Raw genomic sequence first — 26,590 nt, 5'->3', positions numbered from 1 at the left:
TTTCCTCCCGCTTCTTTGTTGGTGTGTGCATTGGATTTGTGTGCCATTCTCTCTTGTTTACATAGTAAGGTTAGACTTCAAAATGTCAAATGCACACCTGTTAGAGCTGCTGTAGAAACATGTCTGCACAAGATGGCAGCCTCTGTAAAGCAAGACTCTGCCAAACATCCACATGAATTCTTATTCCAAAAACCAAATGATTTTTATTTTAAAGCAATTACAAATGTACTTATGCCAGTAAACCATAAATGTTATTCACTGGACCTTTTAAAAAACATATATACTGTATATACTCTATCAATTAAACACACAGATAAACTAGTTAGTTAGTTATGTGTGTGTATCTGTCTTTGGCTGCCAGAAGGCTGCGTTTCTAGGTCAATGCACATGCAGCACATGCTCATCACTGCCTCCTTCTCAATCCTCCACAGGCAACATCTACTGGACAGACCAGGGATTCGATGTGATCGAGGTGGCCAGACTGAATGGCTCCTTCCGCTATGTGGTGATTTCCCAGGGCCTGGACAAGCCTCGTGCCATCACTGTCCACCCAGAGAAAGGGTGAGAGGAAAACAACACTGGGTGTCGCTGTAATTATCGGTGCAGTCGTGTTTAGTTGTTTTGCTCCTTATTGACTACTTGAGGAAGTTATCTCTGTGTCCTGCTGTGTCTATGTGTGCAGCTACCTGTTCTGGACGGAGTGGGGTCAGTATCCCCGCATTGAGCGATCTCGTCTGGACGGCACCCAGAGGGCCGTTCTGGTCAATGTCAGTATCAGCTGGCCCAACGGTATCTCCATTGACTATCAGGTAAAGCACTTGTTTTTTTATCACTGTGTTACAGTGTAAAAAGTAAACTTTTTTTGTGACAACACTGTGTCAACTGTTACTGTATATATGTCTATAGGAGAGTCTGCTGTACTGGTGTGATGCCAGAACAGACAAGATTGAGCGCATCAACCTGGAAACTGGAGAAAACAGGGAGGTGGTCCTGGCTAATAATAACATGGACATGTTCTCTGTGTCTGTGTTTGAGAACTACATTTACTGGAGTGACAGGTTAGATTCACCTCTCCGACACAATCCCACTTTTGCATTATTTGTAAAAGAAACTGGCTCGGTGTTGTTATGAGTTGCATTTTTAATATTCATCCGCGATGTATGCGAGCAGCCGCCTCTGTTTAATGTTGCTTGTCTTGTCTGCATTGAAGGACACATGCAAATGGTTCCATAAAACGAGGCAACAAGGACAACGCCACAGACTCTGTGTCTCTGAGGACCGGTATAGGAGTGCAGCTAAAAGACATCAAGGTTTTCAATAGGGACAGACAACAAGGTAACGAGTAATGATTGTTACATCTGTAGAACTCTCAAGAGATTTGCATTTTCCTGTAGACACGTGATATTTAGTTTTTTTTGAAAACCATATTAACATTATGAATTTCATGTCGGCTCACAGGAACAAACGTGTGCAAAAATGAAAATGGCGGTTGCCAGCAGCTTTGTCTGTATCGCGGCAAGAGGCAGCGCACATGTGCTTGTGCCCATGGCATGCTGGCCGAGGATGGCCGCGCCTGCCGCGACTATGACGGCTACCTGCTCTACTCGGAGCGCACCATTCTTAAGAGCGTCCACCTGTCCGACGAAAACAACCTGAACGCACCCATAAAACCATTTGAGAACCCTGAGCACATGAAGAACGTCATCGCGCTCACGTTTGACTACAGAGGAGGTGGCGGAAAGGGAGCGAACCGCATCTTCTTCAGTGACATCCACTTTGGCAACATCCAGCAGATCAGTGACGACGGATCTGATCGCAAAACTGTCGTAGAAAGTGAGTATTTCCACAGCTTTAGCTATAAACCCTTTTGTTGCTCCTCTGCCATACACACACACACAGCTTAATTCCCATTTCATCTCCATCTCCCCCTTGACAATAGCTAAGCGTCATTTTTGATTGTTCCACTTTTTTTATGACTAACAAAGAGCCTTAGTTATAAACATTAGACCCCTGGTGATAAATTGTCCCGAAAAGAAAAACAACAGCTGAATCCCCCCCAAAAAATAATTAAACAGAACCAGGAAGCTTTTATTCTGAAGTCGTTGCCAAACTAGAAATTAAAAAGAAAGGCTTGTTTAATCTGGTGTTTTGAGAACAGAGTGTCTACAAACATCGAAAGATGCTGAGACTTTAGACCTTTATCCACCATATGTCAGCACAAGGAAACTCAGGTACTCCGTCAATGTTTCACCAAAGTGTCTTTACTTCAATCTGTTTTACAAGGATTGTGTGATTCAGCATTGTCTCACTGTTCCTGTAGAGCCGCTCCTCCCTAGACAAGTGGTTTGATCTTGCACAACATCTAACAATGAATGTTTTCAAAAGCTTGTTTATAAAATAATAATGTTTTTATTGTAGTTCACAGTCCTTAGTGTTTCTCTTTATAACTTATTTAGCTGCTGATGGTGATGCCGTTAGGCAGCAGCCATAGCCACAGCCCCATTTGCTTCTTGTCCTCCCCTCTTGAACAGCCTCAGTAGGTCTTGTCTGAACTTTTGCGACATGAGCACATAGAGGATAGGGTTCATTACTGTCGAGGAGCTTGCCATGAGGCGTGAAAACACAGTGAAGGCGCCATAACGTGGTGAGGCACCTGTGGCCCCTGAGCTGTTATCCACCAGTAAGGCCAGCATCAGGCCATAGGATGGCAGCCAGCACAGGGTGAAAGCCAGCACCAGCATTGCTGACGTCTGGGTGACTTTGCTCTGGTAGCGCTCTACTTGCGGGGCCCTTCCGGCGTTCTGACTCCTCCACAGGAAAATGTAGATGCTGCCATAGGCTACTGCGATGGTAAACAGGGGAAGCAAGAAGGCCACGAGGAAGTGAACTAATCCATAGATCAGCTGGTGTCGGTGGGATAGGAAAGCAAAACAAGCAAGTCCATCAGGGGTTCGTTGTGGGTTTCCCACAGAGCGAAAAACCAGCTGGGGGGCGGCCAGGCAGCACGCTGGGACCCAGAGGAGCACAGCAGCTAAGGACACTCGGTTAGGGGAGAGGAGGGAGTAAGCTCTCGCAGGCTTCACCACAGTCAGATAGCGCGACACAGCCAGCGTGGCCAGTGTGAAGACGCTGGCCGAGGAGCAGGCCGATCCCAAGAAGCCCACCAGACGACACATGAAGGCCCCAAGCGGCCAGTGCTGCATGGCAATGGCAACAGTGTGGAAGGGAAGCATGGAGAGCAAAAGCAAGTCCGCAGCACTCAGAGCCACCAGGAGGATATCTGTCCCTGTGCCGGTCATGGAGTTACGAGGAGACTGTGCCACCCTGGACCTCTGCCTCCCACACAAGATCATAATCACAATAGTATGTCCCCCGACCCCCAGCACCAGAATCAGTGTGTCTAATACTGGGACTAGGATCTGCTCCACTTTGCTGAGCTCAGTGTCACTGCTGTTTCCTATCACATCCTCTGAACCTGAAGAGTTCCTCAGCAGCATCTTGTTTTTGGTTATGTTTGCTCTTCCAGTTTCTAGTTCTACTGTCTAAACAGAGTCTGCTTCTGGTTGGGTCACTTTGCTGGTGCCAGTTATAAAATGACCAATAATAATAATAATAAATATGTGACTGATTACTCACACCACAGCAGTGCACTCGGAAATCACACCACACAGATTTCCTACATCTGGTGTGTTGACTTAAATGAATTAACAAGGTCTAAAGGTGATTATAAAAATTAAATTCATTTGTGTTTCTACGCGTGAAAATTACATTACCTCCTCTTTTAAAACACATCCAGCAAGAACCATTCTCAGCTTTAAGTTGCTTCCTGTGTGCAGTATGGAAGTGAAGCCTTTTCTTTCACATTCCTCACAATCAAAGTCACCTTTGATTGGCTTGGGGAAGCCGAAAAGCGCCAGACCCGTCCACTGAAGTCGTCATTATTGATTTGTTAGAAGCCGGAGTTCTCATTCCTCCCCAAAGATTCTCGTTAAGAGCATCCAAGTGTGGAGAGCTTAATGCCGCAGATTGTGTGATTTCCTGTCATCTCCTAGCAGGCAGCTTCTCCACATGACACCTTAATCAGGCCGCAGGCACAGCAATCCACAATCAGCCTTCCCTCTGCCTCCTAAAGAAGGGATCTAGTTAGAAACACAATAGCCGCATGAATAGCTGAACAGTAAGACATGGTGACACAGGCAGGCGAACTCTGGACTGACTGGGTAGACATGGGCTGGTCTACTCAGTGTGGGAGGGCCTAATGAGGTCAAACCTTGCATATTTTTTCCCAGGGTGCATTGCTTCTGTTCATTGTCTGAAAAAAAAGCAGTTTTATCTGTAAGGGTAAGAAGCTCTGTACACATTCACACAGATATGGTATAAACACAACGACTGATAGCAGTTCAGTATTTTCTGTCACATTGCCAGTCAATAATTACCCTGATCCCTGAAGCCAAACACCACTTCGCTCTATATCGTACCTACTGCAGATAACTGCAATAAAGGACTATTATTGTCACTGTAACCCGCTGAGATCAGCGGCTATAAATTAAGTCCAACACTGTGGCCATCAACAGCGAAACTAATGTGTAGAGGCACGTACTGTAGATAGGCTTAAGTCAACAACAATGTGGAGATAAACAGAGGAATTTGAGTGGAGCCATGCAGCAGGCTAAAGATTTACACTTCATTAAGAGCAGTGGGAAAAAAAAGAGGAAATAGGGAAGAATGGATGTCATGTTGCTCTCTATCGATTTTTAGGGGCATTGATTTGCGATGGCGAGAGGCCGAGGGGAGTTGTTGCCTCCTGCGTGACTTTCCATTTGCTTTGCTTCATTTTAAAAACTCTCATAGCACAAGGCAGACAAAGTTTGACTCACTCCCGTGGCATTTCACCGCCAGGTCGAGTGTAAAGTGTCCCACCTGGTGGTGAATCTCACTGCTCCTCTGGGCAGAGCTGTGATAAGAGTGAGATCACCTTCAATCGAGAAAAGAGCCGCTGTGATGATTAGATCCTCGCAGTAAAAGGCAACTAACTGAAGAGTTATTTGTCAGTGAAGTGATGCACGGTTGTGTCTCAGCAGCAGCAGCAGCAGCAGCAGCAGCAGCAGCAGCAGCAGCAGCTGTTCTCTATCTGCTGCCACAGAACTCTGTGTTCCTCCATCTTGGCTGCCTCTCGTCTGTCCTCGTCTGTCTGTGTGGGCGAGCAGTGCACAACTTCTTACTCATTTCATGGCTGTGGAGCAGAGACTTTTTTATTTCTCATTTGATGATGAGGTAGTGTGATGGAAAGTAACTGGCTTGCCCGTAACTGTTGTTGTGACCTCTATAGTGAGCTATTTGTTGGATAAAAGCCTCGAATCACACTGTGTTCTTGGTCATTAATATCAAGCTGTTATATCCATAACCTCAACCCTGCTCTACCTCAGAACACCGAGCTGCTGCCAGACAGTCCACACTTGGCCTTTTAACGCAGCAACGGAATTGACGTTTCCCTCCTTCCTCTGCTGTCTCCTCTCCTTCTCTGTATTTAACACTGTGTGTTCTCCTCTACTCAGATGTGGGTTCAGTGGAGGGTTTGGCCTACCACAGGAGCTGGGATATGCTATACTGGACCAGCTATACAACATCAACCATCACCCGCCACAATGTGGATCAGAGTCGCTGGGGGGCCGTTGACCGGCACACGGTGGTCACTATGTCAGGCGACGACCACCCCAGAGCCTTCGTCCTTGATGAGTGTCAGAGGTTAGAACTGATTCAGTTACTCATAAACTGTACTCTTCCTATATAAGGTCATACAGGTCATGTGCTTTTTGGAGCTGCTGCTGTGTTTCACATAGGGTTTTATGTTTGAAATTCATAAATAATATAGTTTTAAAGGCGACATAGAATGCTTGTATCACACATATATGTTAGTTATGGAGGTCTACTTACATATATTAACTTGTTTTCATGATTAAAAACCTCCTAATCGCTGCAAACGAGCCGATCAAAATATCTCCTCGCTGACGCTCTCGTCAGCCGCGCTGTTTCAGACCAAACAGTTGCTGTGATTGGCTAGCCAACGAGAGCTTTCCTACTGTCCTGTGATTGGCCAGGTACCTGGAAGTGACGTAATAGATAGGCCAGCGCTCAGATACACAGCTCCCCCTCTGGCACGGTGGATGCTCTGCATCTCAGCAGCTACAACGAGACTAGTTCTTCTTCTTCTTCTGCGGTTGAATGTACGCAACCGGATGTGCCCGGACTAGTGCCCGCACCGGGAGGCGCTACGGTGGTGAGGATTTCTGATGACGACATCAAATTAAGGAAGTGTCGATCCGCTTCGCAGAGCCCAGGAAAACAATACAACACTATTTTCTCAGCAGTGGCTGAACTGTTTGTTCTGAAACTTTAGGGTTTCATAAACGAGGTAATGACGCAGATACACACAAAAACGCAGCGTTAATTGGAGCTTCCGGTCTATGTCACCTTCAATAGCTCTAAATGCTCCTCTGTACCCAATAAAATGTCAGGGCTCTTCAGCTGCACATCTGCTGGTCCTGCAAATATTTCATGACAAAAAATAATGGAAACAGGACTTTTGAAATGGGTTGAGGATGTGTTTTTGTATGTGACACATGTGACAGATAAAGCCATTGACCTGCTGTTCAGTGGTGCTGAAGTTATAGTGAGGTCTCTAATCATGTTTTTTAGTAGCAAGGGGAGGAAGAGTGAAGGGAGAAGGGGGGAGTTGGTTGGGCGGTGTCACACTTTAAAAAAAAAGCTGAATGTCACACAGAAACTATCGAAACTATGTTTTCATCTCAGATTTGGAGGTTTTGCTCAGGATTCACATTAATAGTTCAGAAGTTTGAATACATTTTGCATATTACAGTGGGTACACTGGAAGTGAATATGTGTTGGAGATTACAAATTTGATGTTGGCCCTTCACTTCTTATTATCACAGTCCCTGTGAAGGAAAATGTTCCTTACATGAATTGAGTGTATATCACTGACTCTCTCCCTGCTGCAGCCTCATGTTCTGGACAAACTGGAATGAGCAGTCTCCCAGTATCATGCGTGCCACACTGACTGGTGCAAACGTCCTTGTGATCATTGGCACCGACATCCGAACTCCTAACGGCCTGGCCATAGACCACCGTGCTGAAAAACTCTATTTCTCTGACGCCACGCTGGACAAGATAGAGCGCTGCGAGTACGACGGCAGCCGGCGCTATGTGAGTAACATAAAGACCTACATGTAACCAGACTAAAGTATGTGATTTCCACTACCGGATTGCCTAATTACAGCCATCAGTTTGTTTACCCTTTTGAGTTTATTCCAAGACTGGAATTTCCTGAATGCGCAAGGTCATGGCTGTGGTCATGCTTCCCCCTACAGGTGGTGCTGAAGAATGAGCCGGTCCATCCGTTTGGCCTGGCCGTCTACGGTGACTACATCTTCTGGACCGACTGGGTCAGGAGGGCTGTGCTTCGCGCTGACAAATACACGGGAGGCGAGATGAAAGTGCTGCGCGCGGACATCCCGCAGCAGCCAATGGGCATCGTCGCAGTGGCCAACGACACCAACAGCTGTGAGTTGTGACACAAAGGAATCCAAGTGTGTGACCTGTTTTTTTTTTACTGTGTTTGATTTTGATTTCATATTTTCAATATCAGTGACTATTTAGACCAAAATAAGGGCAACTTTTCACTAATTCAGCTCATAAAATACCTGTCAAATCAACATATTTCATCACATTGATGTGAAAATAAAGGTTAAACAAAATAATAGTAAACAATAGTAAGTCCATCATGAATAAAACTTAAACATAAATCAAACACTGAGTGTATCGCAGACAGTGTTAAAGGGTAAACACAGTAAATTGTAAATAACTGCCAGATATTCCTGAAAATTGGGCCAAAGCACTCACTGGCCCTTTTATGGTTAAAATAAGGAAGACAGACATTTCATTTTGAGGTAAAGGGTTAAAAAATTCTGCCTCAGCAGAGCAATTAATGGTATGACAAAAGTGATCTTAATAACACCTCTACTCATACATGCCAACATCAGCTTTATGCAGTATTACCACACACACAACAGTTCAATTGTATCCTTTTGTCCTCAACTCTTTTTTCACGTCATTTAACTAGACAATCTTCCATTGTCTGTGTCCTTTTTAATTAACGCAGAACTGCTCCCCCTCTGCCCCCCCCCACATATCGTCAGCTATCTTCTCCCTCAAGTTGCCTCATTCAGTAAACACTTTCACGCTCCAGTAGCCAAAGCAACCATATATACGCTCGAAGCCCAAGTTAAATAGCTGCAAATCCCATGCAGATCGAGCCGCACTGAATAATACATTCAGTGGACGCAGAGCCAGAAGCTAGGTAGCCTTATCTGTCTGCTGATGTGGATGCATGTATAGGGGGAATGGGTCTGCGTGTGTATCAGGAAGGTGAAGGTGGGTTCACTCATTTGCATTCACTCAAGTGAGTGTGCGTGTGTGTGTGTGTCTGTTTCTCCCTCTGCACAGGCGAGTTCTCTATGTGCCGTGTTAACAACGGAGGATGTCAGGATCTGTGCCTGCTGACCTCGGAGGGAAGGGTGAACTGCAGTTGCCGTGGTGACAGGAAACTTTTGGAAGACAACACCTGCATAGGTAATTTACAAGCACTGGACTCATAAAAAGAACAAATCATGTTCTGTAAAGACGTACAAAGTTATGTCAATACTCACTAGCCACTTTATTAGGTACAGAGGTCAGGACACCTAATAAAGTGGTGGGAGTGGTAGCCGATCGTCTGCTGCTGTAGCCAGTCTGTTACGATGTTGTATGTGTGGTGCATTCACAAATCTGCTATAACGAGTGGTTATTTGAGATATGGATTAGTGTTGCTTTTCTATCACATAACTATAATAGTCATTCTCCTCTGACATCTGGCATCAACACGGCATTTTCACCCGAGTAAATGGATGCTATGGATGGACCTTTCTCTGTAAACCCTACAGATGGTAGTGCATGGAAATCCAAATAGATAGCAGATTCTAAAATACTCAGACAAACCAATCTGGCTCAGGCCCTATTTTATCTCCATAACTACTATATGCATATCCTTTTTTATTTTGAAATAATCACACCTCTCTCTCACTGCAGACACTTTCTGTCATCCCCCCATGATAACTTGACATGACCTAATTACTCACACCTTTTGCCTTTTTTTTCAAAAGTACAAAAATCACTGGACCATAAAGCAGAGTCAAAAATAAGAAACACGGGTCACACACGTGGGAAATAAACACAATTGATAGAATTCTAGCAGTAAAACTGGCAGGATGATGCCTAAAAAAGGTCCACATTTCTAAATGCTGAGTTGCAGCCATGTGATTGGCTGATTAGATCTTTAGATTAACATGCAGTTAAACTAAAATCTTAAGAAATACTTATTAGGAATAAAACAAAGCCATGGCGTTTAAATTATCAGCGTTGAAAGGATATTTCCTGCCTGTTAGATTTATTATTGTGGCATTTTACGTGTGTGAGTATCCAGTGTCAGCCGGTCATTTCAGTATTTACGCTCAGTGTTAATTTGTTGATTTTGATTCGTAAATTGTTACTTATGTTGATGGATAATTGCACATTTTCCGAGTGAGCACTTTGTTGTGAAGCTCAACCTTTCAAATATTACTTGGAGCCCAGCTGTAACAACCACATGCATGTGTTGAAAGTGAAGTGGACTGATTATTGATTTTATTTATTAATAGATCTTTGTATCCCTGTGTTGACATGAAAACAATAATACTGATCAGAATCGTGAGCTAAGATTGGGCCTCAGAGGATTTTCAGATTTCAAATTTCTTAAGTTTGGGAATGGCTGCAGGGTAGTCGACATTGACTAAATGCATTTTTCTGTCCTTGTGTCGCAGCCATGAACGCCACGTGTAACACGATCGACGAGTTCGAGTGTGGTAACGGAGACTGTGTCAACTACACGCTGACCTGCGACGGCATGGCCCACTGCAAGGACAAGTCTGATGAGAAACAGTCCTACTGTGGTGAGTGGAACGTCGGTCACCCTCCAGACAGTCTGAGCCATGCTGCCGGTGCGTTGGCATCATAAAAGTTGAACCCATGTCCATTTTTCTGTCTGGTTCCCCAGGTAACCGTGTGTGTAAGAAGGGCTACAAACGGTGTGTGAACGGCCGCTGTGTGGGGCATAGCTCCTGGTGCAACGGGCTGGACGACTGCGGAGACAATTCTGATGAACTCTTCTGTAACAGTGAGTCACATCTTTTAATTAAACAATCTTTCTTTTTTTTTGCAGCCTGCTGTCGTCTCACTCTGTTCTGCCCAAACTCTATCTCTTTCAATTATGTGTCTGTGTGTGCATCAGGCACGCTGTGCACAGCCGATCAGTTCCAGTGCAGAGACGGAGGCTGCATCTCTAACTCCAGCAAGTGCAACCAGAAGGTGGACTGTGAGGACGCCAGCGATGAAATGAACTGCTGTACGTTCAACAGCACACAGATCATCTGTGGTTAGAAAAAAAAGAGAAAAAGATCACTACATCCCAGCCTGTGATAATAAGTCGCTCTGCTCTCTTTTATTAAGCTGCCACCGACTGTTCCAGTTACTTCCGCCTGGGTGTGAAGGGAGTGACATTTCAGAAGTGCGAGTTCACCACACTCTGCTACGCCCCGTCATGGCTGTGTGATGGTGCTAATGACTGCGGGGACTCCTCTGATGAAACAAATTGCCCAGGTATTTCAGCGACCTGTGAAAGGCACATCTTTCCTCACAACTCAATGTAAATTAATCATTTGAAGAACATTTTTTTAATTATTTTTACCGGACTGGGAGAGAGGCTCGATTAATCTATCAAAAAATGGATTACAATTTGATGTGTGAAGCAAATAAGTTTTTTTCTAATTACTCGTGTTTGTCATTCTACTAGGAAGCAGGAGAACAAAGTGTCAGACAAACTACTTTGCGTGTCCCAGTGGACGCTGCATCCCCCACAGCTGGACGTGTGATAAGGAGAACGACTGTGAGAATGGTGCGGACGAGACTCACTGTGGTATGTTTACGCGCCGCACTGCAATGTAAACAACGTCAAATACAAGCAGCCATTACTGCGTTTGGGGGCACTTGTATCTTGCACTTCATACAGATTTGCTCTCCTCCCCTAGATAAGTTCTGCTCAGCCACTCAGTTTGAGTGTGGGAACCACCGCTGCATTCCCAACCGCTGGGTGTGTGACGGAGCCGACGACTGTGGCGACAGCACCGATGAGGACAGCAAGTGTAGTGAGTGTCAGACAAAAAACCACACTGGAAAGATTTTCAATAAGGGTGTTACCGATAAAAGTATTTTTTTTCAGAGCATCGTCAAGACAAATGCAACATAATGCTAAAAACTCTGGACCTAAAAGAATCTGTAGATGTAGATTCTATGAGAAAATATAATCATGAACTGATTTCTTCAACCAGATTTAATATGATACTCTTTCAGCGACCGCTTCAGTCAATTTAATCCATTTATTTTTGTTCCATTGTGGACTAAAAACTGATATGCAAGCAAAGAATGTAGGTTTTGTAATATAATTTATTTAATAAAATATAATTTGACCGACGCATGTCAGTTTTTGACAATTCAAAGTCAAATTTTTCCATTCAAACGTAGTTCTTTTTGTAACCAGCGTTGTCGCCCCCTGGTGGTTACCTGCCACTTCCATTTTAATTCCTAGCCACTACGTCTGAAATACTTATATACAGTCTATGGTTGCAACAAGTTAGGCAAAGCAGTCAATTAGCTAAATAAATGTAATAAAACCAAGTGTCCGTAGCTTTGATTTGTTGTAGAGGCTTGTAGAGTATAGCAATTCCCAATGGACATGTTATTCATGTTAGGATAACATAAAACATAAAATTCCCACTTATATTGATAGAAATATGATCATTGGTCATCAATTGTTCACAGCATTAGAATCACCTTCACTTTTGTTTTTTCAGAGTCCAAAACCTGCGGTTCTGACACGTTCCATTGTCCCGGGTCACACATGTGTATCCCTCAGCGGTGGACATGTGACGGGGACAAAGACTGTTCCGATGGAGCCGATGAAAGTGTCAAAGCTGGCTGTGGTGAGTGCAAGCGTGAGAAATTGAAAAGAATACTTTACTTCTGTTAGAGCCTGAAAACTAATTTACTCACCAAGTACATTTTGTTTTCTCAGTGTTCAACAACACATGCAGCAGCAACGAGTTCATGTGCCAGAACCGACAGTGTATACCCAAGCACTTTGTGTGTGACCATGACAACGACTGCAGCGATGGCTCCGATGAGTCCCAGGAGTGTGGTGAGTTGACCCATGACCCTCTTTAAAAAGTCCTCTCCGTCCTCACCCTCCCTTTTTTTACCAACAAGCTCACTTGTCCTGTTTCATGCCGCAGAATATCCAACATGTGGATCCAGTGAGTTCCGCTGTGCCAACGGACGCTGCCTCATCCAGAGTTCGTGGGAGTGTGACGGAGACTTCGACTGCCATGACCACTCAGACGAAGCGCCCAAGAACCCACGTTGCACTGGCGCTGGTAAAAAATTTACACACAATAGGTGCTCTGGAAGTGCTTTGGAATTTGTACTCGCTTAACAATAATAAATAAATTAAAAAAAAAGCATAACATGACACTGACAAACTGAGCCAGATGTCCCGTTTCCATCTGTGGCCTTGCAGCATGTTGATATAAATAATAAATGAAGCCAAGAAAAGGGGACACAATTATAGCAGCGCATCATCAGTGCAGAAAGTAAACATGTAGAGGAAGAAGACATCCATTTTTTATAATACTGTTTATGTATTTGACATTTACTATTACCTTTCTGTTAAGTCTTAACAGCTGTGACTACATATTTGCACAAACCGCAGGCAAATAATCGCAAGATAATTCACAAATCTGTTCTTTAGGACAAGCTGTTTTCAATTAATCATATTTTGTGTCCAGATATCTATGTGAACATCTATGTAACTGCTCTAGATTTGATGCGTGCCAGATTGTATTTTGTAGTTATTGAAACCTGGTTTGAGGAGTCGCTGATCTTTATAGGTCAGATTGGAATTACATTTCAAACAACCTGCCCAAGATTTATAAACATCAACCTGGATGCAATGTAGTGGCATAAATGCTGTAATAATTGACCATTTCTCCTCTCTTTGTTTCCCATTTCATTTCCTTCTTTCATGCAACAGAGAAGAAATGCAATGACACCGCATACGCCTGCAACAATGGAAACTGCATCAATGAGACGTTGCTCTGCGACCATAAGGATGACTGTGGTGACGGCTCCGATGAGCTGAACTGCTTCATTAACGAGTGCCTGAACAGCAAACTGAGTGGCTGTTCTCAGCTCTGTGAAGACATGAAAATAGGCTTCAAGGTAAGTGAACGTGGCGAAATTCTACTATAAAAAGCTGCAGTATGTAACTTCACCAGGGCACAAGTAACAAACAGAGAGGGTCGCGTGAAGCCAATTACGCACAACATCTTTTCTCAAGGATGGGAGTTTTTCTGTCTCTCTTGGGGACTTCCATTCTGACTCCTCCCCTCTGACATGCGGTGTTCCACAGGGATCAGTACTGGGACCCATAATATTTACTCTACATATGCTACCTTCTGGGTCACAGTATACGCAGTTTTAATATTACACATCCCTTCTATGCAGATGACATACAGCTCCATTTTACATTGAATCAAAAAGAGACGCCTAATCTCACACGACACAATAAAAGACTGAACGGCTGAAAACTTTCTTCAGCTAAACTCAGACGGCAATATTCCTGTATTTTAGCAGAACCTTGTTTCATTGAAGGTTGTTGTTGAACACCCACATTAAGTCGCTGACAATATCGTGTTTTTTTCCATTTACACAATGCTAGTACACCAAGGGCTGTGGTCTCTCATACGGATATAGAGATGCTTATACATGTCCCTTATTTCATCCCACTATAGACTACTGTAATGCTCTTTACAGTCCAAGACCACTTACACTCCATTCAGAAAGCCGCTGCTATGCTATTTATTAGGTCAAATAGACGTTTCCATATCATTCCTGTGACCTATAGGATTCAATTAAAAATACTCAAATTCACTTCCACACCTCTTCATGTTCACTTAGGTCAAACAATCAAAACCTGCTGTCAGTCCCATGCAACCTCCCATGCAAGACTTGTGGGGACAGAGCTTTTGTTTATACCACACCCAGACTGTGGAATCCTCTTCCTTCTGTCATTAGATTCTGCTGATAGTGTGGGCAGTATTAAAAGGCAACTGAAGACTCATTTGTTCTGTATAGCTTTTGAGTAAACTTGTATTCTTATCTTATTTCATCTGTTTTAATTGTTCATTTGCTGTATGCAATCTTGTGTCTATTTAATGCTCTTTTTTATGTTTTAGTGCACTTTTAGCGATTTTATCTTGTGAAAAAAAACACCATATAAATAAAATTAATTACTTACTACACGGCAGCTTTAGGGATTGACATAAACAAGTCCTGTTGCTTTACCTGCTCTATGCTTTCCCACCTCACAGTGTAGATGCCACCCAGGCTTTCGTCTGAAAGATGATGGGAAGACTTGCGTCGACATAGATGAGTGCACGACAACCTATCCTTGCACGCAGCGTTGCATCAACACACACGGCAGCTTCCACTGCATGTGTGTGAATGATTTCAAGCTAAGCCCTGAAAACCCCACCATATGCAAATCCACCTCCGGTAAGAAACATGACAGATTAATAACATTCCGGGCATGTGTTTAAAGTAAATCCAATCGCGCATGATGTGTCCCTCCCTACAGATGAGGAGCCGTTCCTCATCTTTGCCAACCGCTATTACCTGCGGAAGCTCAACCTGGACGGATCCAACTACACACTGATCAAACAGGTGACACCTGCAGATACAGTATGTCCTTTTATGTGCCCACAAAATCTTCCAAACAGGAGTTTATCGCCAGCTCAAACTAATGCCGCTCCTGTGCTTTGACAGGGTTTGAACAATGCAGTGGCTCTGGACTTTGACTACAGTCAGCAGATGATTTATTGGACAGATGTGACCACCCAGGGAAGCATGATACGCCGCATGCACATCAATGGCAGCGACGTTCAGGTCAGTTAAGGAAGATGATGGTCCGATAAGACCTGACTGAATCATTGCTTTGAACCTGTTTAAGGCACAGATTAAGGAGGTATAAACTGCTCGCTCATTTGTTAGGTTCTTCATCGCACATCACTCAGCAACCCTGACGGTCTGGCCGTCGACTGGGTGGGAGGAAACCTGTACTGGTGTGATAAGGGACGGGACACTATCGAGGTATCAAAGCTAAATGGAGCGTACAGGACAGTCCTGGTCAACAGCGGCCTGAGGGAGCCACGTGCCGTGGCAGTGGATGTACGCTATGGGTAAGAACAGCACAACACAAAAAAACTGCTTACTTAATTGTTAATCAAAGCTGCATTCAGCGGTGAACACACCCTTGCACGACTTGTGAGAGTGAAGCTGGATGATTCACTCAAACTCCATGAACAAGGAAGATTGGAAGAGGTTTTTTTGTAGTACTTCCTGTGTCCACTATGTGGTGCTGTGGCACTGCAACTATTAGCTCCTGTTGTGCAATTTAACTGGCACCATGTCAGTTTTTAAAATTTACAAATGTCATCTACAACCAGGCACCCACTGGTCAATGCCAGCTGTCAATCACACTGGCATCATCTATTTTTAATTATTACGAGCTGAAACTAGCAACTGAGACACGAACTCCTCAGGAAAATGTTTAGTGACGTAAAAATTGGGCTACTTTTCCCACAGACTTCCATTCAAGTTCAAGTCTAGTTCTTTTTGCAACCACTGGAGTCGCCCCGTGGTGGTTGAATGCTTCTTCTGTCCTCCTTCTTGGGCTTCACTTTTGAAACTGGAGGACTACATCCATTTTTATATCCAGTCTCTGCTGTAGGGAGAGCACATCAAAGCATACAACTCTGTACTTTTGTGATTTTGTAATCCTTTTATAACCATCACACTCTCATTCTATTATGTCCAGTTACTGTCACTAACACAGAACCTCTCTGACAGGTATTTGTACTGGTCAGACTGGGGTGACAACCCCCACATTGGAAGGATTGGGATGGATGGCACTAACAGGACTGTCATCGTGGAGGACAAGATCACATGGCCCAATGGTCTCACGCTGGACTTTATTAATGACCGCATCTACTGGGCTGATGCTCGGGAGGACTATATCGCTTTTGCCAGCCTGGATGGCACCAACAGACACACAGGTAACACACATAAACACACACATACAGGGGTGTTTGTTAGTGCATCCTTTTACAGAGTTGTTGTCAGCAGCTCATTTATCATCGCACATTTTTCTCCTGCAGTTCTGACTCAGGATATTCCACACATATTTGCGATGACCCTGTTTGAGGAGTACATCTATTGGACGGACTGGGAGACAAAGTCCATCAACAGAGCTCACAAGACCCTTGGAATTAACAAAACCATGCTCATCAACACCTTACACAGGCCAATGGACATCCACATTTACCATCCGTTCCGTCAGCCGAAAGGTAAAAACCATCCGTCTATCACAACAAGTGAATACTTCATCTGTGTTCCGGTCTTTATCCAATTTGCTTTTAATTCTACTTTTTTACTTTTCCATTTGTTCTGCAGTGGTTGGCCACCCATGTCAGACCGATAATGGAGGCTGCAGTAACCTGTGTTTGCTCTCACCTGGAGGAGGCTACAAGTGTGCTTGCCCTACTAACTTTTACCTAGCAGCCGACGGCAAACAATGCTTGTCCAACTGCACTGCAAGTCAGGTGTGCTCTCTTTTTTTACATTCACATTTACCCGTATAGACATATAATTCATCTGAAAATGAAAACGATTCCCCCCGTCTGTTCCCTCAGTTTGTTTGCAAGAATGACAAATGCATTCCATTCTGGTGGAAGTGTGATACTGAAGATGACTGTGGGGACCGCTCAGATGAGCCTGCAGAATGCCGTGAGTGATGAGCTGGTGACTCAGCACAATGTTTTTTTGTTTGTTTTGGAGTGTTTAGTGCTGAATCATCATGCGCTGTGCTTTGTCATTGTAGCTGAGTTTAAATGCAGACCAGGCCAGTTCCAGTGTGGCACCGGCATCTGCACCAACCCAGCCTACATCTGCGACGGGGACAATGACTGCCAAGACAACTCAGATGAGGCCAACTGCGGTACACAACACCTACACACAGCTAATAACCTCGTAGTCATACGTATAGAAGCCCATATTCCCCGTGACCCATCATTTGTTGTCTGTCTGTCCAGACATCCACGTGTGCCTGCCCAGCCAGTTTAAATGTACCCACCCCAGTCGCTGCATTCCTGGCATCTTCCGTTGTAACGGACAGGACAACTGCGGAGAGGGAGAGGATGAGAAAGACTGTCGTAAGTGTTCGAGTCTCACTCTGGTTTTTGTATTCAGAGTCAGGGTCTAACGATGGTGACCTTGGTCCGGCTGTTCCTGCATCTGACCAATAAACTTGTCAAAAATAGATGCAGTCGCTCCACAGTTTGAGTCTTCAGCCGTGTCCTAGCTGCTCATTAGATCCCCTGGTTAAGTCTGGCTCCAATCTCCCCAGAGAATCTCTGTTCATCTCGACCTTTCCTTTAGCTACAGCCTCAGGCCAAATTATCTTGCATAATGCAAGTGCCATGACATTTGCAGAACATGTACATCCTCCGCAGATGGAGATTTCATGAACTCTTTCCTTCGTGCCATTCTGAGGTTGCAATTTACATTTTGAGCTTCTTTCACTGGATGGCTGCAAGAATAGCACCATCATCATGTCCTATAACACTGCAATGTCAAGATGTGCATTATTATTATATTCTTTTACTTTTAATCGATGGCGCTTGTGATGGAGTGTAAGCTACGTGAGTAAGGAAGAGAAGGAAAGGAACAAGAACAAAACAGTAGACTTTCCTACAAAGACCAAGTGATCTAATATGTCTCTCTCTTGCGCAGCTGAAGTGACATGCGCTCCCAACCAGTTCCAATGTGCCATCAGCAAGCGCTGTATCCCACGGGTGTGGGTGTGTGACAGGGACAATGACTGCGTGGATGGATCTGATGAGCCAGCCAACTGCAGTAAGACAGTAGTTCATTATTCCTGCACCAATCAACACCTTTTAACTTCAGCTCCATTACAGTATAAACACGAGTCTTTTAATACAACCTAACTCATTATATTGATGGGAACCTAGGAAAACCAGTAATACAGTATGTGAAAGGAGAAGTTGAATTTGAAGCACAAATATCCGTTATTGAGGCCGAACATCAGAACTTAAACATAAATAGTTTATGCTGCATTCATAATTCCTTCATCCATCTTCTACCACTTTATCCTACACATGAGGGTCACTGTGCCAATCTCTGCTGACATAGAGTGAAAAGCGAGTTACACCCTAGACAGATCGCCAGTCCATCACAGGACCACATATAGAGACAAACAACCATTCACTCTCACAGTCTATTTAGAGTCCCCATATTGCATGTTTGTGGACTGTGGGAGGGAACCCGAGAAAACCCACGCACTCACGGGGAGAACATGCAAACTCCATGCAGAAAGGCTACATTCATAATTCAATTCAATCCAATTCGATTTTATTTGTATAGTGCCAAAATCTATCCATATTTATATAACCAGAAAAGTCTGCCTGAGATTTCAAATCTTTTTTTCTTCTTTTTTTTTTTTTACAAGAAGTATCTAATCCATCTCCTCCGCTCTGTTGCAGCCCAAATGACTTGTGGTGTCGATGAGTTCCGCTGTAAAGATTCGGGGCGCTGCATCCCGGCACGCTGGAAGTGTGACGGAGAGGATGATTGTGGCGACGCCTCCGACGAACCCAAGGAAGAGTGTGGTAAGGACAAATAAAGGACACACACACACTGATAGAAGAGATTTCTACTGCAAAATAGAGCGATAGGTATTTCACAGAATTTCTAAATAAAAATGTCTGAACAGCATATAGTTCACAATAAAAGTGTATTTATGATTCAAAATTTTAAAGAGAATCACAAGAATTAAGAGGCAGGCCACAAGACATTGTAAGGCAAAAAAAACTGTAGAGTAAAACAGCTTTGAGTAGTCATAAAGACCTCGGCATGGGGCCATTCCGTGGTCAAAAAAAGTTAGTATTCTAATTCAATTTCTGCCAAATAGAAATCACTCAACGACGCAAGCTAGTTCACGCAGCGAACTCGAGCTGCAATAAGACACGCCTCACATACACTCCCTCTCAATTTGGCAGCGTATTTAAGCTGCAAAATTTCCCATTTCTCCCCCTGCCTCAGTCACTGCTACACCGAGCTGGTGTTGCTGCTCATGCTTTAAGCCCCCACCTCCATCCCAGCATCCACCTATAGGCTCCAACTGTGGAGCTCATCACACCCTGATATGTCAGCGTAAATGTAAATCTGTGGGGAGCGATTAAGTCTGAGCCTGGACGCCATTGAGTAATACAATAAACATTCTAACGTGTGTGTGTTTGGTTTGCAGACGAGCGGACATGTGAGCCGTACCAGTTCCGCTGTAAAAACAACCGCTGTGTGCCCGGTCGCTGGCAGTGTGACTACGACAATGACTGTGGAGACAACTCTGATGAAGACAAGTGTGGTATGCTTTTTTTAAAAAGTCCTTTTTCTCTTAGTCTGCTTGGTCACACAGTCACAACTGTAGCTCATTTTCAGTATAAAAACAAGACGAGCTCTCCTGTGAGCAGACTTCAGACGCACAAGATTGTAGCGGTAAGCAGTAGATCACCTGTCACTGTGTGTATGTGCGTGCTATATATTGACTCAACCACACACATGGTTGAGACCTTGATTTTTTTTTTAGTTGTGTGGCACATCTCACATCATGTCATGTCTATTTTGCATTTCACACTGGCCTGTTGCTGTGAGCCAGAGGTAGGTGTTTTCACAGTTACACCCCAACCATTTTCAACTCCCTGTCTCTTGTGGGCCCCAGCTTGTCTTTTCTTTTTTTTCTCCTTTACTATGAGTAAAGGATGTGGTACCATCCCCACCTCTGTTCTGTTATTCATGTACGTTCAGCTCTTTCAGTTAAAAAAAAAAAAACCTGTGTTGTTGTTTTTTTTAGCCGTTTGCTCTATTCGCACTTGTTTCCTCTTCTCCTTTCCCTTCCTTATCCCTTTTCCTTGCTCCCTGCCTTTACTCCTTGTCCCGTCCTCATTATCGTCCCCCAGCCTTCTAAGCTGTCTCCTCTTTGTCCCCCAGTGCCTCGTCAGTGTTCGGAGAGCGAGTTCTCCTGCACAAATGGCCGTTGCATTGCTGGGCGCTGGAAGTGCGACGGGGACCATGATTGCGCTGATGGCTCAGATGAGGTATAACTCATTCATTTTCCTGCTAATTAAATCTGTGCTTTGACATTGTCGGGCTATTAATGGACATAATGTGATTCTGTGCTCTCAGAATGGCTGTGATGTGAAGTGTGACAGTGATCAGTTCCAGTGCAAAAACGGCCATTGCATCCCCATCCGCTGGCGCTGTGACGCTGATGCAGACTGCATGGATGGCAGTGATGAGGAGAAATGTGACAGTGGGGGTAATGGATTGTTTCCTATCAGAGGTTTAGTCAAACATTACGTTGAAAATGTGAATACATTGAGCAGATAATTCATCTCCTCTTTCCCCCTTCGTTTTTCAGTGGGCAGATACTGCCCCCTGGATGAGTTCCAGTGCAACAACACTCTTTGTAAGCCCCTGGGCTGGAAGTGTGACGGTGAAGATGACTGTGGTGACAACTCTGATGAGAACCCAGAGGAGTGTGGTGAGACTTCCTGCCGTTCACATGTTCATATCCTGCTACTCGTGTGTCCTTCCACCACCTGTGACATCTCTCTCCTTCTATCCTTAAGTGAAATTCCAGTGTCCACCCAGAAGACAGTTCCGCTGTCATAACGACCGCGTGTGTCTGCCAATATCTAAGCGCTGTGACGGAGTCAATAACTGTGGGGACAGCAGTGATGAACTTAACTGCCGTGAGTTTAACAGAGAAAGAAAAGTTGTACAGTCCATCGTAAAAGGGATAATGACTAATTGTGTGACACCCTCCTCCAGCGCCTCCATATACTCCGACATGTCAGAAAGACGAGTTCCAGTGCTCCAATGGACGTTGCATCAGTTCCAACCTGCGCTGCAACTACTTCAACGACTGCGAGGACTACGGCTCTGATGAAATCAATTGCAATAAGAAAGGTGCGTCGTATCACGCTGCACTTGCGGCAATGAGAGTGTACTTCAAATGATTAAATGCCACTTTGCCTGCAGACACGGTGCTGAATGACTGTCGCAGTAACAGGACAGTGTGCGGCGATGGCGATGAAGCTTACTGTGTGGTGAACGGCACCGACTCTTTCTGCTCCTGCAAACGCGGCTTCCTGCCCAAAGGACGTAACCGATGTGAAGGTACTGGGGTTGCTCTGCGTTGGCTTCGTTGTTTACAACTTGTACGTGTTGTGGCTACAGTTTTATCGCAGGCGGGAAAACACGTGTTAACCGCGTGTGGCCTTGGTTGTTTGCGCAGATAAGAACGAGTGTAAGCAGTTTGGAGTGTGTTCCCACATCTGCAACAACACAAAGGGTTCCTACAAGTGCAGCTGCGACAGATACTTCACCAGAATCAATGACACCTGCAAGGCTGACAGTGAGTACTTTTACCATAACAGGCCATTTGTTAATCATTCCACTGACTGTTTATGTAGTGATGTCCTGCATTCTGCCACAGTGATTGATTTGCTTGTTTCTCCTCTTTGTCACACATAATTTATTCTGTGCATCCGCAGCTTTTAGACAGGTGCTCTACATTGCTGATGACAATGAGATCCGCAGCCTGGACCCTTCCATGCCAAACTGGCGCTACGAGCAAATCTTCCAGGGCGACGCTAATGTGCGGATCGATGCCATGGACCTTCACGTCCAGACTAATCACATTTACTGGACAAACTGGCACACAGGACGCATTTCCTCTTACGAGTTGCCTTCTTCCTCCTCCTCCCCGAACAACAACCGTAACCGACGCCAAATTGACTCGCAGGTCACAAACCTGGAGGTAATTGTGCACGTTTGCCTTCATATTATATGTGTATGATGCAAAGTATTAACAGGTTGGCTACAGAGAGATCATTTTCAGAGTTTTTTTACCTCAGTTTCTGTGTGTTTGGGTCTAGATCCCAGATCTGAAGATGCCCCGAGGCATCGCTGTGGACTGGGTGGCAGGCAACTTGTACTGGACTGACTCTGGCAGAGATGTCATCGAGGTCGCCCAGATAAGTGGAGGACGCCACCGCAAAACCCTAATCTCTGGCATGATCGATGAGCCGTATGCCATTGTGGTCGACCCGCAGAGAGGGTGAGTGGTCATTAAAGCTGCAGTGCGTAGATTTTTGTTCATGTTGTTCTGCCTCTGTTCAGACTTCAGACACGATGTAACATCATATGTATGCTGCGTACTACATCTGAAAATAGGCTCTGTCAGGCAATACTATCAAACCTGACTTATAGAGCGTTTGTGTGTATACAGTGGCAGCACAGGGGCGGGCGAGTACAAGAAACATTTATCATCACCATCAAACTGCTGAAGGAGTATTTACTGTTACCTTCATCTGCCTTGAAAGATCCCTAAAACAAATCCCTTCCTGTGTGTAGCGAGGCGACGTCACACATTAACCAGTGTAAACTCATTTGACAATAGTTTGAATATAACGTACATTCCATCAATCCATCGCCCACCACCGCTTTCGCAGGGCCAACATACAGAGACAAACAAATTCACATTCACTCTCATATTCACATCTACGCTCAATATAGTGCCCAGTTAAGATCTGCATGTTTTTTGGACTGCGCACAAACAGGGAGAACATGCAAACTCCATACAGAAAAGCCCTTGTTCCAACCAGGTTGTTAAGCAATACACCACCGCATGGCCGTAACAGAAATTAGTTCATATTTGAAAGTTATGCACTTCTACTTTAAGGGTGAAGATGCATAAGAAAAATAAATAAATAAGTCCATATATTAATAACAATGCAGATTAGTGAACGCAGTAATGACGAATGGAGCTCATCCATGTTCTCCTTTAGGAAAATGTACTGGGCAGACTGGGGCAACCACCCCAAGATTGAAACGGCTGCTATGGATGGAACCATGAGAGAGACACTGGTAGAGGAAAACATCCAGTGGCCAACTGGTAAAACACACACTTGCACACAAACATCTTCTCCTCTCCTTATAATCTGTGTCACACAGCGTATAAAGACTTTTTTAAATCTATGTTTACCTCTTGTTCTGTTGTTGCACAGGTCTGGCGGTGGACTACTTCAATGAGCGCTTATACTGGGCCGATGCTAAACTCTCCTTGATCTGCAGTGTGAGGCTGAACGGCAGTGATGCAGTCGTGGCAGCAAACAGCATTAAGAACAGTTGAGTGACACAGTACATGCTCACGCTCATCATTAACCAGGGCGCACGCGCGCACGCACGCACGCACACACACGTGTGAGAGGAAAAACTGTCATCATGTGTCTGCTCTGCTTCCACACAGAACTCCATCATCCCTTCAGCATTGATGTGTTTGAGGACTACGTCTACGGCGTCACCTACATGAACAACTACGTCTTCAGAGTCAACAAATTTGGCAAAGGCCCCGTTGAGAACCTGACAACTGGAATGAACCACGCCACAGATATAGTTCTGTACCACCGCTACAAGCAACCAGAGAGTTAGTAACAAAAAATATTACTGTTATTATTATACTATTATTTACGGTATTAGGACCACATGTTAAGAAAAAAAAAAAAAAATTAAGAAAAAATAAATAAAACAGCATGAATTCTACATTAGAGTCAAAGATCAAAGTCAGAATGACTTATTTATTTTGTCTTTCATTAATTTTTTTTATGGCCCAAAAAAATTTTGAATTCTGAAATTCTGAATTCTGAGGAAAAGTTGTGTTCTGACTTTAATCTCAGAATTCATGCCGTTTTATTTATTTTTTCTTTAATTTTTTCATTTTTTTTACATGGCCCTAATACCGTAATTATTATTATGAGGCACATAGAACAATATATAAAAAACAATAAATGCATGGCGCATATACATTACAACTCATGTAATTGTCCACAGCATGGATGTAAATCTGATCTAACTAAACTAGACTAAACTCTCTAAAGCTGTCATACAGTACATAAAACAATAATTTCAACAACAACAGCTGAAGTAAAGTGTTGTACATCAAGGATAAATAAAATATAGAAACATCCATCTCTCTTCTACCACTTTATCCTCCACATGAGGGTCACGGGGAGCGCTGTGCCAATCTTAGCTGACACAGGGTGAAATGCAGGGTACACCCTGGACAGATCACCATCAATTAAAAATAAACAATAAAATACCTCTAGAAAGAACAACACAGGTAAAAACAATAGTCTTACAATAAAAACAGGTATAAATGCCTCATACTGGGCTGAAGGCCAAAGAGTAAAAGTGGGTTGTAAGATAAGTTTTAAGAATGGACAGTGAAGGAATGTGTCTAACATGCATAATCCAGGCATAGCAGCTTCCTTTTACATTCTGGTACATCAGAGTGTAGGAGGAGTGCAAGGGCGAAGCGGCTCAGAGAGGTAGAAGACCATTTAAGGATTTAAAAACAAACAAAGAATTTTGAAATGAACGCTTATATCTTATTTATAAGATAACAAAAGATGTTGCAGCAGTCCAAAAACAAATCATTTCATTATTACATTGCATCCCATCAAGAGGAAGGAAAAAAAGAAAATAATAATAAAAATATTTAAACAGCAATTAAAACAAAATGTGTAAAGGCTGCTATAATGAAGCTTCTTTTTCTAAAGCACAACTTACAGTTTTTCATAGTCACCCAAACAAAGGAGTACACACCTCATAAATATGGCAGTAAAACAGAAAAGCAAATTTCACTCTCAACCTCATCAAATTCAAACACATCAGACACAATCTGTGGGCATTAAATCTATCAGTCCCCAGGGCCAATGAGAATGTTTCTATGCGTAACTGTGCACATAAAGTCTTTAATTTAAACAGTCACATAAGGTTCTACCTGATAACTATTCTTTATGAGGCAATAAGTTCCTAACTTTGGTTTGTGCTATATATCAACGCATGCGGTGAAGAAGAGGGTTGGAGCAGGAAGTAATTTAATCTGTTTATCTCTTTTCCTCTTCTTCTTTTTTTTTTTAGTCCCAAATCCATGCGACAGGAAGAAATGTGAATGGCTGTGTCTGCTGAGCCCCAGCGGACCAGTGTGCACGTGTCCCAATGGACGCACGCTGGACAACGGCACGTGTGTGGAGCTGCCGACTCCCACGCTGTCTCCTATCTGTGAGTGCGCTGAACACATTCCCATGTACAGAACTCGGGCTCAGCATCATGACTTAACAAAAAAAACAACTCTCACCGTCCTCTGCAGCTCCTCCCAGTGGCCCCTGCTTGGTCCAGTGTATGAATGGTGGCAGCTGTTTCCTGAATGCCCACAAGCAACCCAAGTGTCGCTGTCAGCCCAATTATGGGGGAGATCGATGTGAGATTGACCAGTGCAGAGACTACTGCAAGAACGGAGGCACATGTACACCGTCTCCTACAGGTACTGTAGATGATAACATCGTCAAACATGGCAGTGCAAGACTAAAACATAGCTAGCTTCGTAATATGATGCATATTTCTCACCTTCCACAGGCTCTCCGACCTGTCGATGCCCGACAGGTTTCACAGGGCCGAGCTGTAACCTGCACACATGTAAGAATTATTGTAAGAATGGAGGCAACTGCACAGTCAGTGCTGGAAATCAGCCGACCTGCCGATGTCCTGCTGACTTCTTGGGCGACCAATGCCAGTACAGTAAGTGTAATTTCCTTTTCTTTTTTTTATTAAATACAGCCGCAGAGAACCTGTAAGATGTCTCTTTCTGCTGCCACCTTTAATCTTTAAAGTATCTGAAGCATCGAAATGTCAAATGTCCCATTTATGTGGTCATCTTGAAGCGAAACATCTTAGTAACGATTGAGGAAGAAATTGAGCACGTTCTCGCAGATGCTCTGAAATGCATCAGCAATTCTGAGAAGCGTGGGAAATCATGCCCTGCCCCAAAGAGCCGGGAAAAATTGTGGTCAGGTTTTGATCTCCAGTTCAAGGACCTGGAGAAGTGGCAGAACAACCTGTTGCCCTCAAGACAGCATGGATACATTGTGCTGACCACAAACGTACAGGAGGTGAAATCCTTGGACTTTTTTTTTAAAATGTAGAAAAATAAAAAAATCAACCAGAGGAAAAATTACAAATAAACAAACACAGCCGGTGAACAATAAGACTACATTAAAGTAATAATCACAATGTGAATGTCTGTGTAGTGCCCTTAGCCTTTCTGTACAAAAGCACATTAACGTCACTCACATTCTTTCTAGGTTCGGGAAGCCGGACACCTTAATCATTCAAATGACCCAAAGTGAACATT

At 44.0% G+C, this 26,590-nt stretch overlaps 2 protein-coding genes across 9 annotated transcripts in view; one reads left to right on the top strand and one right to left on the bottom strand.

Annotated features, from left to right (window-relative positions):
* Window positions 1-25,875, bottom strand: part of LOC131460700 (delta-type opioid receptor) — a 35,125-nt gene extending 9,250 nt beyond the window's left edge. For 2 of the 3 annotated variants that reach the window (XR_009240403.1, XR_009240404.1), the window contains exons 1-2: window positions 25,807-25,875; window positions 25,538-25,726 (exon numbers count right to left, since the gene is read on the bottom strand). Coding sequence is in view for 1 of the 3 variants with exons in the window: in XM_058631415.1 (XP_058487398.1) it covers window positions 2,475-3,497 (1,023 nt within the window). In the remaining 2 variants the exon portion in view is untranslated. Of the gene's footprint in view, window positions 1-1,949; window positions 4,140-25,537; window positions 25,727-25,806 lie in introns of those variants that run through there. The other variant, XM_058631415.1, reaches the window with a different exon arrangement.
* LOC131460698 (low-density lipoprotein receptor-related protein 1-like) overlaps window positions 1-26,590 on the top strand; it is a 117,783-nt gene that overhangs the window by 84,909 nt on the left and 6,284 nt on the right. For 3 of the 6 annotated variants that reach the window (XM_058631414.1, XM_058631413.1, XM_058631410.1), the window contains 47 exons: window positions 432-561; window positions 683-809; window positions 907-1,058; window positions 1,211-1,335; window positions 1,459-1,833; window positions 5,556-5,745; window positions 7,017-7,221; window positions 7,386-7,578; window positions 8,521-8,646; window positions 9,912-10,040; window positions 10,145-10,264; window positions 10,379-10,492; window positions 10,597-10,746; window positions 10,940-11,062; window positions 11,175-11,291; window positions 11,997-12,125; window positions 12,218-12,340; window positions 12,435-12,575; window positions 13,232-13,419; window positions 14,571-14,754; window positions 14,837-14,922; window positions 15,025-15,144; window positions 15,250-15,437; window positions 16,108-16,313; window positions 16,416-16,604; window positions 16,711-16,859; window positions 16,950-17,043; window positions 17,138-17,254; window positions 17,349-17,468; window positions 18,049-18,171; window positions 18,819-18,944; window positions 19,583-19,699; window positions 20,323-20,429; window positions 20,518-20,650; window positions 20,753-20,875; window positions 20,964-21,086; window positions 21,166-21,303; window positions 21,376-21,513; window positions 21,632-21,751; window positions 21,891-22,156; window positions 22,275-22,456; window positions 23,187-23,293; window positions 23,406-23,525; window positions 23,648-23,824; window positions 25,321-25,461; window positions 25,550-25,723; window positions 25,816-25,977. In XM_058631414.1, the coding sequence (XP_058487397.1) occupies window positions 432-561; window positions 683-809; window positions 907-1,058; window positions 1,211-1,335; window positions 1,459-1,833; window positions 5,556-5,745; window positions 7,017-7,221; window positions 7,386-7,578; window positions 8,521-8,646; window positions 9,912-10,040; window positions 10,145-10,264; window positions 10,379-10,492; window positions 10,597-10,746; window positions 10,940-11,062; window positions 11,175-11,291; window positions 11,997-12,125; window positions 12,218-12,340; window positions 12,435-12,575; window positions 13,232-13,419; window positions 14,571-14,754; window positions 14,837-14,922; window positions 15,025-15,144; window positions 15,250-15,437; window positions 16,108-16,313; window positions 16,416-16,604; window positions 16,711-16,859; window positions 16,950-17,043; window positions 17,138-17,254; window positions 17,349-17,468; window positions 18,049-18,171; window positions 18,819-18,944; window positions 19,583-19,699; window positions 20,323-20,429; window positions 20,518-20,650; window positions 20,753-20,875; window positions 20,964-21,086; window positions 21,166-21,303; window positions 21,376-21,513; window positions 21,632-21,751; window positions 21,891-22,156; window positions 22,275-22,456; window positions 23,187-23,293; window positions 23,406-23,525; window positions 23,648-23,824; window positions 25,321-25,461; window positions 25,550-25,723; window positions 25,816-25,977 (6,987 nt within the window). Of the gene's footprint in view, window positions 1-431; window positions 562-682; window positions 810-906; window positions 1,059-1,210; window positions 1,336-1,458; window positions 1,834-5,555; window positions 5,746-7,016; window positions 7,222-7,385; window positions 7,579-8,520; window positions 8,647-9,911; window positions 10,041-10,144; window positions 10,265-10,378; window positions 10,493-10,596; window positions 10,747-10,939; window positions 11,063-11,174; window positions 11,292-11,996; window positions 12,126-12,217; window positions 12,341-12,434; window positions 12,576-13,231; window positions 13,420-14,570; window positions 14,755-14,836; window positions 14,941-15,024; window positions 15,145-15,249; window positions 15,438-16,107; window positions 16,314-16,415; window positions 16,605-16,710; window positions 16,860-16,949; window positions 17,044-17,137; window positions 17,255-17,348; window positions 17,469-18,048; window positions 18,172-18,818; window positions 18,945-19,582; window positions 19,700-20,322; window positions 20,430-20,517; window positions 20,651-20,752; window positions 20,876-20,963; window positions 21,087-21,165; window positions 21,304-21,375; window positions 21,514-21,631; window positions 21,752-21,890; window positions 22,157-22,274; window positions 22,457-23,186; window positions 23,294-23,405; window positions 23,526-23,647; window positions 23,825-25,320; window positions 25,462-25,549; window positions 25,724-25,815; window positions 25,978-26,590 lie in introns of all 6 variants that reach the window. The other 3 variants (XM_058631412.1, XM_058631411.1, XM_058631409.1) reach the window with 1 other exon arrangement.

Source organism: Solea solea, chromosome 6, assembly GCF_958295425.1.
Source record: "Solea solea chromosome 6, fSolSol10.1, whole genome shotgun sequence".
Classification (NCBI taxonomy): Eukaryota; Metazoa; Chordata; class Actinopteri; order Pleuronectiformes; family Soleidae; genus Solea; species Solea solea.
The sequence above is the reverse complement of the archived record's forward strand: the minus strand, read 5'-3'. Positions and strand labels throughout refer to the sequence as shown.